The 13,770-nt window shown below is 39.7% G+C and overlaps 1 protein-coding gene across 2 annotated transcripts; it reads left to right on the top strand.

The window, feature by feature from the left end:
• The first annotated feature begins 421 nt into the window (after positions 1 to 421).
• On the top strand, positions 422 to 13,225 carry vrk3 (VRK serine/threonine kinase 3). 2 transcript variants are annotated; one of them, XM_040010881.1, is made up of 16 exons: positions 422 to 549; positions 3,690 to 3,901; positions 3,993 to 4,076; positions 5,306 to 5,419; positions 5,516 to 5,665; positions 6,629 to 6,775; positions 7,711 to 7,754; positions 7,907 to 7,973; positions 8,710 to 8,794; positions 8,892 to 8,994; positions 9,991 to 10,083; positions 10,175 to 10,307; positions 10,748 to 10,865; positions 10,946 to 11,004; positions 11,089 to 11,225; positions 12,854 to 13,225. In XM_040010881.1, the coding sequence occupies exons 2-15, from the start codon at positions 3,691 to 3,693 to the stop codon at positions 11,223 to 11,225; spliced, it is 1,545 nt and encodes a 514-aa protein (XP_039866815.1). In that variant the 5' UTR covers positions 422 to 549; position 3,690; the 3' UTR covers positions 12,854 to 13,225. The 2 variants fall into 2 exon arrangements, with proteins under 2 accessions (XP_039866815.1, XP_039866814.1); XM_040010880.1 differs by having other exon boundaries at positions 3,993 to 4,085.
• Positions 13,226 to 13,770: the final 545 nt, after the last annotated feature.

Genomic DNA, 13,770 nt, shown 5'->3' with positions numbered 1-13,770 from the left:
GGCAAAAAGATATTATGATGATACACAATATTTTTTTTTCACAGTCCCATGTTTCAGATGATCAAACTAATTTTAAACAAATTAAAAAAAAAAAAAAAAAACCTCAGGAAGGAAGCAAATAGTTTTTCATAGCACTGTAGCTATCATTGAATCTAATTAAAGCTACCATGAAAACATTTTCAAACAATAAAAACTAACGTGAAACGAGAAAATTCGCTCTGGAAAGTGAACTAACGGGAACAACTAAAATGAATAATAATGAAATAGACTAATTATAAAATACAAAACTCTTATAATCCTGCTTTGTGCATCGAGAGGCTCTAAGGATTTAGAAGTGAAGTGAGAGTAAAAGCCAGGAGATGGCAGTAGTGCAGCATCTTTGGATGCAAGCTGCCGTTAAAAATGACAGAAGAAGAAGAAGATCTCGCTTTGTGGTTTTTAGCACAGCTGGTTGCAACTGTCCTGAAGTCCTGCAGAGGGCAGCATTGCGCCTGCGTAGCTCCACCTGTGAGATTGTCAATGCGGTGAAGAAGAAGCAGCAAAACAAAGGTACCAGACGTTTTAACTGTTTGTAGGTTTTTATTATATACGAACAAAACCAGGTGCAAAATTTTTAGACTTATTTTAAACAAAAGTTAATATCAGTGCTTTGGCGGCGCTTCCGCCCGAAAAGTTTTTCAAAGTTTTGCTTGACTTTTAGCTAGCTAACACGAATGTTTGGTCAGTATATGAGTGTTTTTTATTTGTTAATTAAACTGAAAGCGGCAAACACGCTGAAATAAACTTCATGTGAAACGTACTCGGTCTATTCAGCTATTTTATATTTTCTAAGTAAGGAGTTCCTGTCGCGATAAGGACTATAGTTTCCTTTACGCCCCGTTTAAACCTCTTCTTAACGGTTCCCTGGAAAAAGTTATGCAACACAATCCAGCAGGCAGAGCTTTGCTAAATGTGGAGCCACCTTTGATTCTGAAACACAGCCTGAAATCTCTTAATCAAGCTTTCTAGTAATTTATTTAAGTAGTTTTCAGGAATAGCTTTCCAGGCTTCTTAAAGGACGTTCCAAGTTGCTCTTTGGATGTTAGCTGCTTTTTAGTCTGTTCTCTGTCAACATGATCCCACAGGCTTCAATAATGTCGAGGTCCGGGCTCTGGGGAGACCAATCCATGACTGGTAGTGTTGCACTGTGTGTGTTTTCTGTGCAGGTGTTTTTACTGTGTTGGCACTGTGTTTGGGATCACTCTCAAACTCCCTGTTTCTCTTTCCTTATACATTGATTCTTGACAGCTAATGAAACCATTTCTGATTAAGCTTTTGTGAACAGTAGCTGGATCAATGTTTTGGAGATAAAGTATGTGAATTTCAGGAGCGGGACCACGCCTCCAAACACGCTCCTTCCGGTTCTTATCTCTATACGAGTCCCCCAGTTCTACAAGCTGTTCGTTTTCGTGCCAGGCCCGGGAACTGCTGCCAGTACCCTTTGAGGCCTTCCCCAAATCGCAGCTCAGTTCATGTTTAAGCCATTCATCTTTATCTATTAAAACGCTGTCAAACATAAAATGAAGACGTAGACTTAGCAAGTGAAATGACTTCATCACTCAGGGCCTTTTTCAAGTCTTTGCTGGATTTTTTTTTTTTTTTTTATCTGCTTCTTAAGAACACGACTTTCTCTTCTTGTCCTGTGACACTTGTTCTTTAGTCTTCTTCTTGTCCCGTTTCTTCATTTTTTTAAGGGCACACTGTACATCCCACTGAGACATATCAAGTTTTCAGCTAATAGCTCTGAGGTTCACCTTGTTGTTGCAAAAATATTTTTTTTTATGTCTGTTAAACTGTGTTATCTTTGACACTATTCATAGATTCATTTGCTTTAACATAATATTTTAAGTTATATTTTGCTAAATTTTCAGTTATGTGTGGACAACACTGGTTCAATCCCTTAGTTTAGGTACCCCTTTTGACGTTTGAACGATTTATATGTCAGTGTTAAATGGACTTAAAATGAGTGAAAAGGCAGCTAATGTCCAAAGAAAGACCTTCGGAAAGCCTGGAGAACTATTGCTCAACACCCCTGTGAAAGAATCAAGAGTATGCTTCCTTGGAACCACAATATAAAAAAATGAGGGGTGGTTCAAGACTTGCACAATAGTGTATCATTTTTGCATGTTTCAAAGGTCAAAATTGGTTTATGTATCTTATATCGAGCACTGGTCCAGGAACTGCATTTATCTTCTGTCTGAAATGAGATATTTAATTTCTCATTTTAACTTTGTTTTGGTGCTTCTCCCAAACATAAGTGTTGCTACATGTACATGAGCTGACTGTTTGATAAAGACCATGTCTTCCATAAAAAGTCAACAGTGTAAAAAACAAAAACAAAAAAAAATGTCAGAAACTCAACATTTAGCACAGTCTAAATCTCGAGTTTTTATTTTTTCTGAGAGGGATTTCTTGAATGTGATCGTACCTCATTATTTGAAGCTTTGGTTACGGTTAAAGAGTATCTATAATTCTAACAGCATTTATATGATTGAAGTATAAAAGATGCTCTCTAAATTGGGATCTTTACCTCTAAATTAATTGTTCTCTTAAAAAAAAATATGTCTGGAATTTTCAATAAATAATCTTTTAGGTACTGTTTGTAAATTCATTTTTATGAGTTTTAAATTTTCCAAAATTAACTAAAGCTGTCAACAGAGTGTGAGGAGACAGCTACTATGACTTTACGTCCAAACCATCTCTATACTGTATGGTGAGAAAACTGAAGTTGAAATGGGGCCAAGCTATACTTTCATGTAACACCAGTTTGTACCACCAGGTGATATAGTGGGTCACCACAAGGTTTTTTTTAACCAGGCAAGTAATCAGTAATATGCTGGCTCCATCCATGAGCCAGAGTGTTGGTGGAGGTGCACTGCATAGTGAAGATCAGAGCGAGATTCTTTGTGGATCTACAGATATGACAGGGTGCCAACTGTGGCGCTCCATGAAGGAAGTCAGTCAGGAGTAGAAGTAACAGATGGTTTCAAGGTGGGAGTTAGATTACTTCGAGGATTGGCTCTGAGCCTCTTCTTGTTTGCAGTGGTGATAGACAGAACTATGTTTGCAGACAACATTGAGCTCTGTAGGGAGGGAGGAGTGAAGGTGGAGGCGATGCTGGAGAGAGAAGAAAGAATAATCTCAGGACACCTGCTGATAAAATGCTGCAGAGGGTACAATGCTGCAAAAACTACCATTAAGAAAGTGGATGGATGGGGGTTTTTTTTGTTTTTTTTCCCCCCCCCATACTTAAAGCTTAAAATCTCATGCAGTCTTTGCACTCACTAAAGCTGTCCATTTTTGCAGAGGGATATATTAACATTCATAGCCTGGTTTATATAATATTACCTCTGCACTGATAAAAAGAAATATCCAGAATCCTCTCAGTAAACTCATGTTTACTTTGGGAATAGAATTATGAACTTGACTTTATTTTCTGAAAACTTTTTTGTGACACTTGCAAAGCTTTTGTGAAGACTGGTGTGGCTAAAAACTGTACTACGAATTCATTTCTAACAGATTTACCAGCCAACAACTGTCAGATTGTTTGTGTGTAGTTTCCTGATCCACACGATAAACCTCGGACAGATACACGACGTGGCTGGAGCAGATGATTGATGTATAATCATGTTTTATCCTCACTCTTGCAGAATGCCTTTCCATTTCTGCCCCCAGTGTGGGGCAAAGTTACAGCCTGAATTCAGATTCTGTCCTTCGTGTGGGGAGAAACTTCCCGGTCCTGAAAGTCCATTTCAATCTGAATCTGTGAACTCAAGTTTCTCCTCGCCTCTGAGAAATGCAGCAGCAACATCTGTAGTTAATCCAAGCCCCACTCCAAGCACGAGCTGTGAACTCAGTACAGGTGAATACAGGTGGCAGTATGTCATCAAATAAATACTTAAAATACCAAGTAATTTAGCTTTAACAATGTAACAATCTCTCTCTGTGTCCAGCCCAGGGATTTGACACTTTAAGTTCGTTAACACCACGTCCTGCACTGCGAAGGACTCGCAAAACCCTTTGCCTGGACAAAGAAGGTAAAGAAGGTAAAGGAGATCATACAGGTTATCCTGTTAAGATGTCAGTTATAATGAGGTATGAAAACAGCATGAGTAAATTCAGCTGGAGCAGGGATGTCAAACCAAAGGGTTCAGCTCCCTGAAGTTGTTTAGTTCTAAAAACTCCACCTTTTGTAGCTTCACTGTGATTCCAGCTGGGGCCTTTCTTTGTGGAGTTCGTGCACTGGTGGGTCTGAAGACCTCGAAGTGTATAGAACAAACTTATAGTTAAAGTGCTTTGTAAATGTGAGTACATTACATTACACTGAAAGGCCATGGGAGGCTCTTCTGGCCTTTAGAGTGAATTAAAAATCACTTGGCTGATGGATGGCCCTGGAGTTTGGAATCGGGCTGGTAGATCAATGGTGCAAGAAAGCTGTCCTTAGTATACATTCAAGTACTGTGGCTTACATGTGTTTTATTCATGCTGTAAAATACTTGAGTTCTGGATCGATGACTTCATGAATGTCTGTTTTGTATGTTGTTGAGTTTTTTTTTTTTTAAGATTTTGAAAATCTGTTTGGGTTTTTTTTGTTTTTGTTTTTTTTTGGCCTTTTCTGGCTTTATTGAATAGGAAGTGACAGGAAAGCGGAGGGAGAGAGAGAGAAGAAGACATGCGGCAAGTAATTTCGGATTCAAACATTGGCCGGCCGCTCTTAGCTATACGCCATGTGGTTGCCTGCTCACCCCAGTGAGCTAAACCGGCTCCCCATGTCTGATGTTTTAGTGACGCAGATAAATACAAACCCTTCATTGATGTTTTGGGGGTTCACTTGTTCCTCTGTGCAACAAAAAAAGTCTTTCTTTTACATTTCTGTTATCAGCGTGTCGTATCTCACACCTCTGGAAGTCAGCTAAACCCTGATCCGGTTCCTTGTGGCTTCAAAGATGTGATGTCATTTCTCACAGTTAAAGGAAGCTTTATTCCTTTTTTTCCCCCCCAAAGTTTTTTTTATTGATTACTTTAACTCTTTACTCACTGTGCCTATAGATTACTCCACTTATTTTGTTCGTGTTTGTAATTATATTTGTCCCCCAGTTATTTATTACCTCTAAGTATATGTTATTATGCTTATTTGGATGCATAACCTTGTAGCTTATATTTTTTATGTTTTTCCAGACTGCTTTGTCTGGACAAACTAGTCAAATTAGTCATACTCAATCACAATCAGTTGAAGCCCTGAACCAGAAGTACTTTGCTTCCACAGATAATGACGCTGGGTTGCAGGAATCTCCACCAAAGAAGAACACGGTCACCTTTAAACTCGACACTGGGGCGCAGCCAATCGTAGAGTCTCCTGTTGCAAAATCTCCTCGATCTGGTGAGCAGAAGCACTGATTTATCTGCCCGTTCCTGCAGTTCTTTTATGAAATCTCTATTACCTTTCCTCTTTGCTTTGTTAACTGTTGCTGTGTAGTGCAAAGGAAAGGGAAGCTCTGCAGTCCTTTGAAAAAGCAGGAAGAAGAAGAAAAGAAGCTGTCTGCAAAAACAGGCTGGATAGAGGGGAGATCAGCAGTAGATCGAGCTTCACCTGTTTCCTCACCAAACTCTAAGTCTCCTGCAAAAGGTGAGCTACACGTTGAATGATGTAACAGGAGCATGTTACACACATTGTTAAGTACACTGATAGGTTTGTATAAAGATCACAAAATGTTTAATGATCAGGAGCTTTATTGTTGTTCTGGTGTCGTTACAATCACCACATTTACTGCAGTTTTATTGCTGTAACAAGAGTAATCATTCATTTCTCTTAGAATATCTATTCAATTAATAATTTAATTACATTTTTCCCCCTTAGGCTTTTCAGAGTTACCTTTAAATTTAACCACTTCTTTTACAGAAGTGCTATGGTTCACTTATATACCAGAAAATCTCATGGGGGCCCCCCAATCTTAAATCCAATCAAAAATTCCTAATGCTCATCAGTCATGTGGAAAGCTTTTAAGGAGAACGTGTGACAAACCTGCCACTCGGACACAAACTTCAATACAAGAACATTACATCTAGTTAAGACTAAGGAGTAAAGTCACAAACTAACCACCTCCTCTTAATGGATTTAATTCACTTTTTATATAAATATTTAAATGCTTTCTGAGCGTACATACTTGTGAGTAATTTCAAACTGAATTTGTATTTCTGTGGCCCACCTGCAGTACCTTTGCAGCCCACACTTTAGGAATCACTGTTATAGACAGAATTCACATAAAGCTTCTGATACATGAGAGGCAAATAGTAATAATAAAAACTAAATCCGAAGCTTCTCAGCGTGGACTAGTTTCAGCTTAGTAAAATAAATTTATCAATAAATTAAACTTAAGTTAAATTAAAATCAGTAAAAAGAAATAGTCGTCTTTCTTTCTTCCATTTCTTCTAGTGTGCAGAAATTTTTTACAAATTCTTTGTACAAAAAGATTTTGTTGAGTTGATCACAGCACAGCATACTTTAGGTGTGTAATTTTGTGTGTGTGTGTGTGTGGGGGGGGGGTTATTCCTGCACTAATTAATTTGAAGTGTTTTCATTAATTTGCAGCAACTGGAAAAAATAAAGGCAGGAAGACAAAGCATGCATCCTCTGTGGAACCGCTGCCTGAAGGTGAGGAGGTGACCGACACGACCGGCAAGAAGTGGAAGCTGATCAGGCAGCTCAGTCAGAGCGCAACCGAGCTGCTCTACGAAGGTAGGACTGGTCACAAGACATAAGGGGAAGACATGAAAACAAAGACAAATGTACAATTGAAGAGTTTGACTCACGTGAAGTAGTCGTGGTGATCGCTGACGTCCTGTGTCCCACTGAGCAAACTCAATATGAACACCTGGCAGAAAACGTGTTTGAGGGAAGTCTAGTTGAGTTGTTGCAGCAGAAGTTTCTGTGATGCATCGACCAGCTGTTATCGTCACTGAGAAGGAATATGGTCGCTGTCCCCAGAGTGTAACTATAAGCACACGTCTTTAAAAGGACTCACTCAGTGCAGCGTGTTCGGTGATGTTCTGGCATCCAAATCAGCCTGGGTGTGCTGAAGGAGCTCGGTGTGGTTTCTCATGGGAAGAAACTGATGATGAGCAGGGAAGGGCTGATTGGCTCTGAGCACAGCTCGAGTGGTCTGTATTCCCATAGTGAAACCCCTCACACGTTTATCAAAGAACCAGGGATTATGTTAAGTAACCCAACATTGCTGGCAGATGATAGTCCATGGATTTGGGATTGCATTTCAGCAAATTCTCTACATGCAGATGTTTTTTATCAGAGTACAACCAAAGCTGGATCATGCGTGACTGGTCAGAAGCTGGAGTGATTTACAAAAATCATGCCCCTCATCAAGGTTTTTAACCTTTAAAGTGTTACTGGATGTACTATGAACTACAGCATACCACAAATAGGGAAACATAATAACTGCAGCCCACATTTAATGCAATCAGTCAAGTCTATATTCTATCTGTTTGAGTCCAGTAAACTTTATTAAAGCAAAGAGAGGACTAATCCAGTGTAGCTGGTCAACACTGCACTGCACTCCAGCAGGATAAACCAGTTGGCTATTTATTGACTTAGAAAAGATAAATATTAATAGAACATTTTATGATCACAGATGAATAAAGCGGTTTTTCTCTCTTCAGTTTCTCGGCCAAGCTCAAAGGAGTTGAATCACACCCTCAAACTGGTGAGTACAAACGGTAGATAAATGTATCTGCTTTTCAGTTTATTTCCCAATAATCCGTTGAATTGCTCTCTACTTTGTTGTAATGCTTCTTCTGCTCCTGAATTTCCCTGTGCCAAAAAAAATCAAAGTTATATTTTGTTTTTCACTTTTAGGGAGCTAAAGATGGAAGAATCTTCAATGAACAGAACTTTCTGCAGAGAGCTGCTAAACCGGCGTCCGGTGAGGATTTATTGTGCTTTTCTGTCACGTTTAGAAGCCCATAATTACCAGAATTAGTTCCCAAAGCTGACTTTATTCTGATTTCAATAAAGACAGAGGATAAGTTTCTGTGACTGTTTCTATCACCTACGGAGGGTTAGGATGTTTTGTCTGTGCACAGAACATTCACTTTGACACAAAGGATTTAAATTACCAGGTGACTCAAAACTAAACTCTCAAAGGTGACAAATGAGTCAGAAAGAAACACTAACAGCTGAGGCATGAAGCTGTAATACATCTGTTTGACTTGATAGGCATCAGAGGAGCATTGTTGTGTCTTTAACCCTCATCACAACACAGCAACTTCACCCTCTGGCTTGTGGACTCCTGTTTTAAAACCTTGATTTGACGATTTCTGTCATCACATTCTCAGTTTTATTAAACCAGACGGCAAGGGCCGCAATCTCTAACAGGGGCCGTGAATTACAGATTGACCATCATGTGATATTCAAAGCTTTTAAGCTGTTGATTTAGTGATGAACTCTTCAGGGAGGTGTATTCAATGATAAGGGTCATTTTCTCATAGATGTTTGTTTTATAGCGAGAAGAGTCGCCCTCTGCTGGCTGTGAGAAAGAATGTAGATTGAAAACTTTTCTGAACTGACTTTTCAGACTCTGAAGGCAGTGCATCTGTACATATACACAGTGTTTTCTGCCTGTGTGATGATTTTCCTACTAAAACTTGTTTTCTCTGTAGTGGAAAAGTGGGTCAAGCAAAACAAGCTGGATTTCCTGGGGATTCCTTCCTGCGTTGGCTTTGGTCTCCATACAGACTCGTACAGGTGTGAGCTTTACCTGCACATACAAAACATATGAAAGCATCTTACTTTGACCTGTAAATCTGTTTCCATTAATTTCATTTTATTTTCGTTTCTGTAGGTTTCTAATTTTTCCCAGCATTGGCGAGTCGCTCCAGTCCATCATCGAGAAAGAAAATCAGCCTCTGTCTGAGGAAGTTGTTCTTCAGCTGGCCTATAGAATAGTTGGTGTTTTCGAATTGTCTAGTCACACAAATACTCTAAAAGTGGACTTTTTGTACTTTTTCCTCTTCTTAATAATACTTATTTATCTCTTACTGGACTTTTGTGTAGACACAGTCTGAAACGAGCTGCTTTAGCTCCTCTTCCTTTAACCTTCTATTCTGTTCAGTTCAATTTTATTTTATTTATACAGCACCAAATCACAACAACGGTCACCTCAAGGCGCTTTATATTGTAAGGTAGAACTTACAATCATACATACAGAGAAACCCCCAACAATCATTTGACCCCCTATGAGCAAGCACTTTGGCAACAGTGAGAAGGAAAAACTCCCTTTTAACAGGAAGAAACCTCCGGCAGAACCAATTTTCCACTTCTGTTCACTAAATTGTGATGTTTTGCACTAACAGAGGTAGAGCAGTGACATTTAAAACTGCAGAAACTGCATGCACAAAGTAACGATGAAGAACTTTCACATTGTGTGAGGTAGATGAAGGAAACAGTATACGAATGATAAACATACAGAGCCATTAAAAAAAAAATCTGTGTAAAATATAATAAGGTTATAAATAATCCCACTTGGTCATTTTAATCAATAGCTGAGTGTCACCTCTGAAGTAAAAAAAAAAAAAAAAAAAAACACACACAAAAAACGAGCTCCTGCTCCACTCCTGAGACCCACTTCTTTAAGCCAGCTGGTTTCTGATTGGCTGACCTTCACAAATGGAAGGCTTGGACAACAAGTGGGTGGGGCTTCTGTGCTCACAGCTGGAGTTGTGTGTCTGAGAAGAACTGGAAAGCACAGTGATTACTTTTCTTTGTGCTGACCTGTTTATGTGTGCCCATCGTTGTTCCCATTTCACAAGCACTAGAGACAAAATTCTAATGGTTTTGGAAAGATGAGTTATTATTTTAATTTTAGAGCCAGAATTACAAAATAAATCCATTAGGCCTGGGCGATAAAGCGTTAAGAGACTAACTTTTCTTTTCACTTGCAGTTAGACGTGCTGCACTACATCCATTCAAACGAATACGTTCATGCGGATATCAGTGCCGAGAACGTGTACATAAAACAAGGACAGAGGTCACAGGTAAGACGTGCTCTGAGCTTCAAACTGCACTACTCTGTCCTGAAGTGTGTGTAACCAGGCTGCTTCTGTGTGTTTGTGTGTGTGTGTCTAGGTGTACCTTGTAGGATACTGCCATGCCTTCAGGTACGGTCCAGGAGGAAAGCATGTGGAGTACCGTGAAGCCAGCCGAACGCCACACGAGGGCACCGTCCAGTTCATCAGCCTGGACGCGCATAAAGGAGCAGGTGTGTTGTCTCTGTGGTCCACTGAGCCATCTGTAGTCTGTCAGTGTCACTAAATCATACTTCATCGTGTAAGCTGCTGTAAACCAGAGCGCTCTGACCACGCTCCATCTGGCCAAACACTGGCTTCACATCTGCTTCTCCTTCTTCTTTCGGCTGCTCGTGCCACAGCGGATCATCTACCATCCTCCTCCGTCACACCAACCATTTGCGTCACTACATCCATCCTTCTCTGTGGCTTTCCTTTTTTCTTTCTGCCTGGCAACATCCATGGCTTCACATTAGTATGATTTTATTTTCACATGTGAAGGTGGTTTTTGTTTTGTTTTTACAGTTTTTGAAGTTAAAAGGCACAAATTTCACTCGTAGAAAAACAAGGAGATGTTTTTGTAAATCTGAGGTCTTTTTTTTGTTTACTGATTTTTGTCATCACACTCTTTCAGCTCCATCTCGCCGCAGCGACCTGCAGTCTTTGGGTTACTGCATGCTGCACTGGCACACTGGATTGCTGCCGTGGACCGAGCTCACTCAACCACAGCAGATAGCCACCGAGAAACAGAGGTAAGAGAGAGATAATCTGTCATTTTTGTGTAATTTTAACCTTCTGTGTGAAACAAAATGCAAATAACACATGGCTGTAGGTACATGGAGGATGTTCCTGCACTTCTGAGCCAGTGCTTTGGGAGGAGGAGCGTTTCCAGTGAGTTCCAGTGTTTCTTCTGTATCATATACCACATTTTCCTGCATTTTCTTTGGTGATATCTTTCTGTTTTTTGTGCTCCAGGAGCATTTCAAACGTACCTGACTGCAGTGATGGCTCTGCAGTACTCCGAGCAGCCCGATTACTCAGCGCTGAAGGCCAGACTCAGCGACGCTTTAGTGCAGCTGGGGGCATCGGTGGAGGAGCCCCTCGATTTTTAGGTGAGGACACACCCGCCTTTACTGAAACTCAGAAATAAAGATGTTCACATGCACCTGAGGCAAGTTCAACATACCCAGAATAGCTTTTCTTTGCCTAATGAGCAGTTAGCTCATTTACCTGCCTTCTGAATAAAAGGTCAACGAGGCTCAGGTGTTGTGTTTTAGGAGCATATTTTAAAAAGATGCTTTAAAAGTAAAAAGTTTAAACATATTCTCCGAGATCTTAATATTTCTCATTGATGCTCATCACATAGACCCTCTTTGTATCTGCACAGAGATGGTGGTGCTGTTTTTAGACAGCTGATTGGTCACTGGGAGGTTGATTCATATTTGTTGATCTCTTAACAGATATAACAGCATAAGTTACCATGGTGATACCCCAGTAAGACTTGAAACATGTTTGTAAAACTAAAATTTTCAGATAAGAAAAGGAAGAAACTGAGATTCTGGGTTCATCCGATTCTGAGTTTCTCACAGGATTAATTTTTTTTAATTAATAGATCTGACCAATCAGGTCACTGCATTTGGCAACAAGTGCAATCATAGCTCAAAATGCGCGCCAGTACTTAATAAACAGTGATATAGAAATAGTAAGATAACACTATTTTACCTCAGACACAGCTGGACGCTGCTTCAGGTCAGTCGGCCTCTGAAATGATTTCTCAGCCTTCTCAGATGTGGCTCCAGCTCTGATGACAAGAGCTAAAACTGCCCCACTGACATCCTGAAATATGTACGAAAGCTGTTGTGATACAGCTTCTACTGCTGGGTCAAACCATGAAATTCTCTCTGCTGCTGCCTTCTTCTGAGAATCGGATGAACCCAGAATCTCAGTTTCTTCCTTTTCTTGTTTAAAAACATCAGGACCAGCTCATCATCGCTTCATGTCGACTTCATTCTCTTTAGATTTAGTTTTTCTGAGGGCAAACCTTTTGTAAAAACCCTTTCAGTGTGTATACACGTTACATGACAAGTTCCGATCTGAAAAATTTAGAATTTCGTGTTGTTTATTTTTTCCCTCAGTGGGTAAAGACCTCATGGCTAAAGACCCCTTGCTCAGCCTCAAAGCCTGTATCATAGTACAGGACTGTTCTTTGCAATCAGATATTAAAAAGTATTATTTATACACTGACATCATTATGAATTACATCTGTTGGAGACATCATGTTTATTATTTACAGCACAGGATGCAAAGCTAGAGGTGGCAGATGAACATGAGGTAAAGATGCTTAGATTTTCATTGGGCGTGACTGAGATGGAGGGGATTCGAAATGACTTCATCAGCTCAGGGACAGCTCTGAGTTAGTGAAGCGGAGGGTTGGTGTTGGGTGTTAGGAATAGGGTAAGATGGAGGTAGATGATCCGCTGTGGTGACCCTCAGTCAAAAGAAGACATACAATCTTCAGATACAGCTGCCACCATTTATATGAAAGGGCCCTTTATCTATGTAGCCGAACAGGCAAAATCCAAGCAGACTGAACGCAAACGGGGATTATTACTGTGATCAGATGAGATTATCAGAGATTTAATTAAACCAAACTGAAGCGTTAAAACTGACATCAACCTGACAGCGATGCTGCATATGTATCAAACCCTTTGAGTCTGACTAATCTTTGTTTTATTTTCAGAGAGATCGCACAAAAGAGACGACACTGAAAGATCCTGGAGTTTTCTTATTTTAAAGTCGTGTTTAAATGCTGATGCTTTATTGCACTGAAAGTCATGAGTTTATTAGGTAAACGATTCATTGGTTTTACAGTTTGTGTGTGTGTGGGGGGGGGTTATCATCTTTATGGACCTGTTGAGGCTTCTGTGGTTTTCAGCCTCACAAAGAAATACAAGTTTTAAATTCCTAAAGCACTGATTTTTATATTTTGTGTGTTGCAGTGTTATTAGGTAGTTAGATTTAACAGGGTGATTTTTATAACAGATGTTTTTTTTCTGTTGACTTATCCTGCTGAACATTTCAACAAATAAAATATCAACATTTCTTACAGTGACTCAGTGAGCTTTGATATTTTCTGATAAGAATACATCGTCTGGTTATTGCTACCTGTTGTTCTTTTTTTTTTTTTCTTTTTCTTTTTTTTCAAGCTCCAGATTTTTGTCCCTGAATTTTGGGAGAGTAGCTTTGCATGACTCAGAGTTAAAAATAATCCTTATTTATCTTTTACCGGACCTTTGTGCACATCTCACCCATTTTACCTCTTTATACTTTACCTCCACTCTTCTGATTGGTCATAGCTCACAAACAGAAGGCTGAGAAAGGCTGAGGCTGTTTGCTCACAGGAATTACACAAACACACACTGACCTCTTTATTTGAGACTTTTGCCAAGCTTAACCCTCACACAACCCAACTGTTTTAGTAACCATAACCAGTCTCTGTCAAATGAGCCGTTTTCATCACCGCCGAGGGCATCGAGTTTCTGCCTTGAGACTTCTGTGTCAGTTAATAATGTTACTGTGTTTGAAGAGAGCAGACAGGGAAAAATTTACAATAAAATTAAAACCTGAGTGTAAGAAAAATGTGTCATGTGGAGATGG

The sequence above is a fragment of the Simochromis diagramma genome, unplaced genomic scaffold (genome assembly GCF_900408965.1).
Source record: "Simochromis diagramma unplaced genomic scaffold, fSimDia1.1 OVJJ01000603.1, whole genome shotgun sequence".
Classification (NCBI taxonomy): Eukaryota; Metazoa; Chordata; class Actinopteri; order Cichliformes; family Cichlidae; genus Simochromis; species Simochromis diagramma.
The sequence above is the reverse complement of the archived record's forward strand: the minus strand, read 5'-3'. Positions and strand labels throughout refer to the sequence as shown.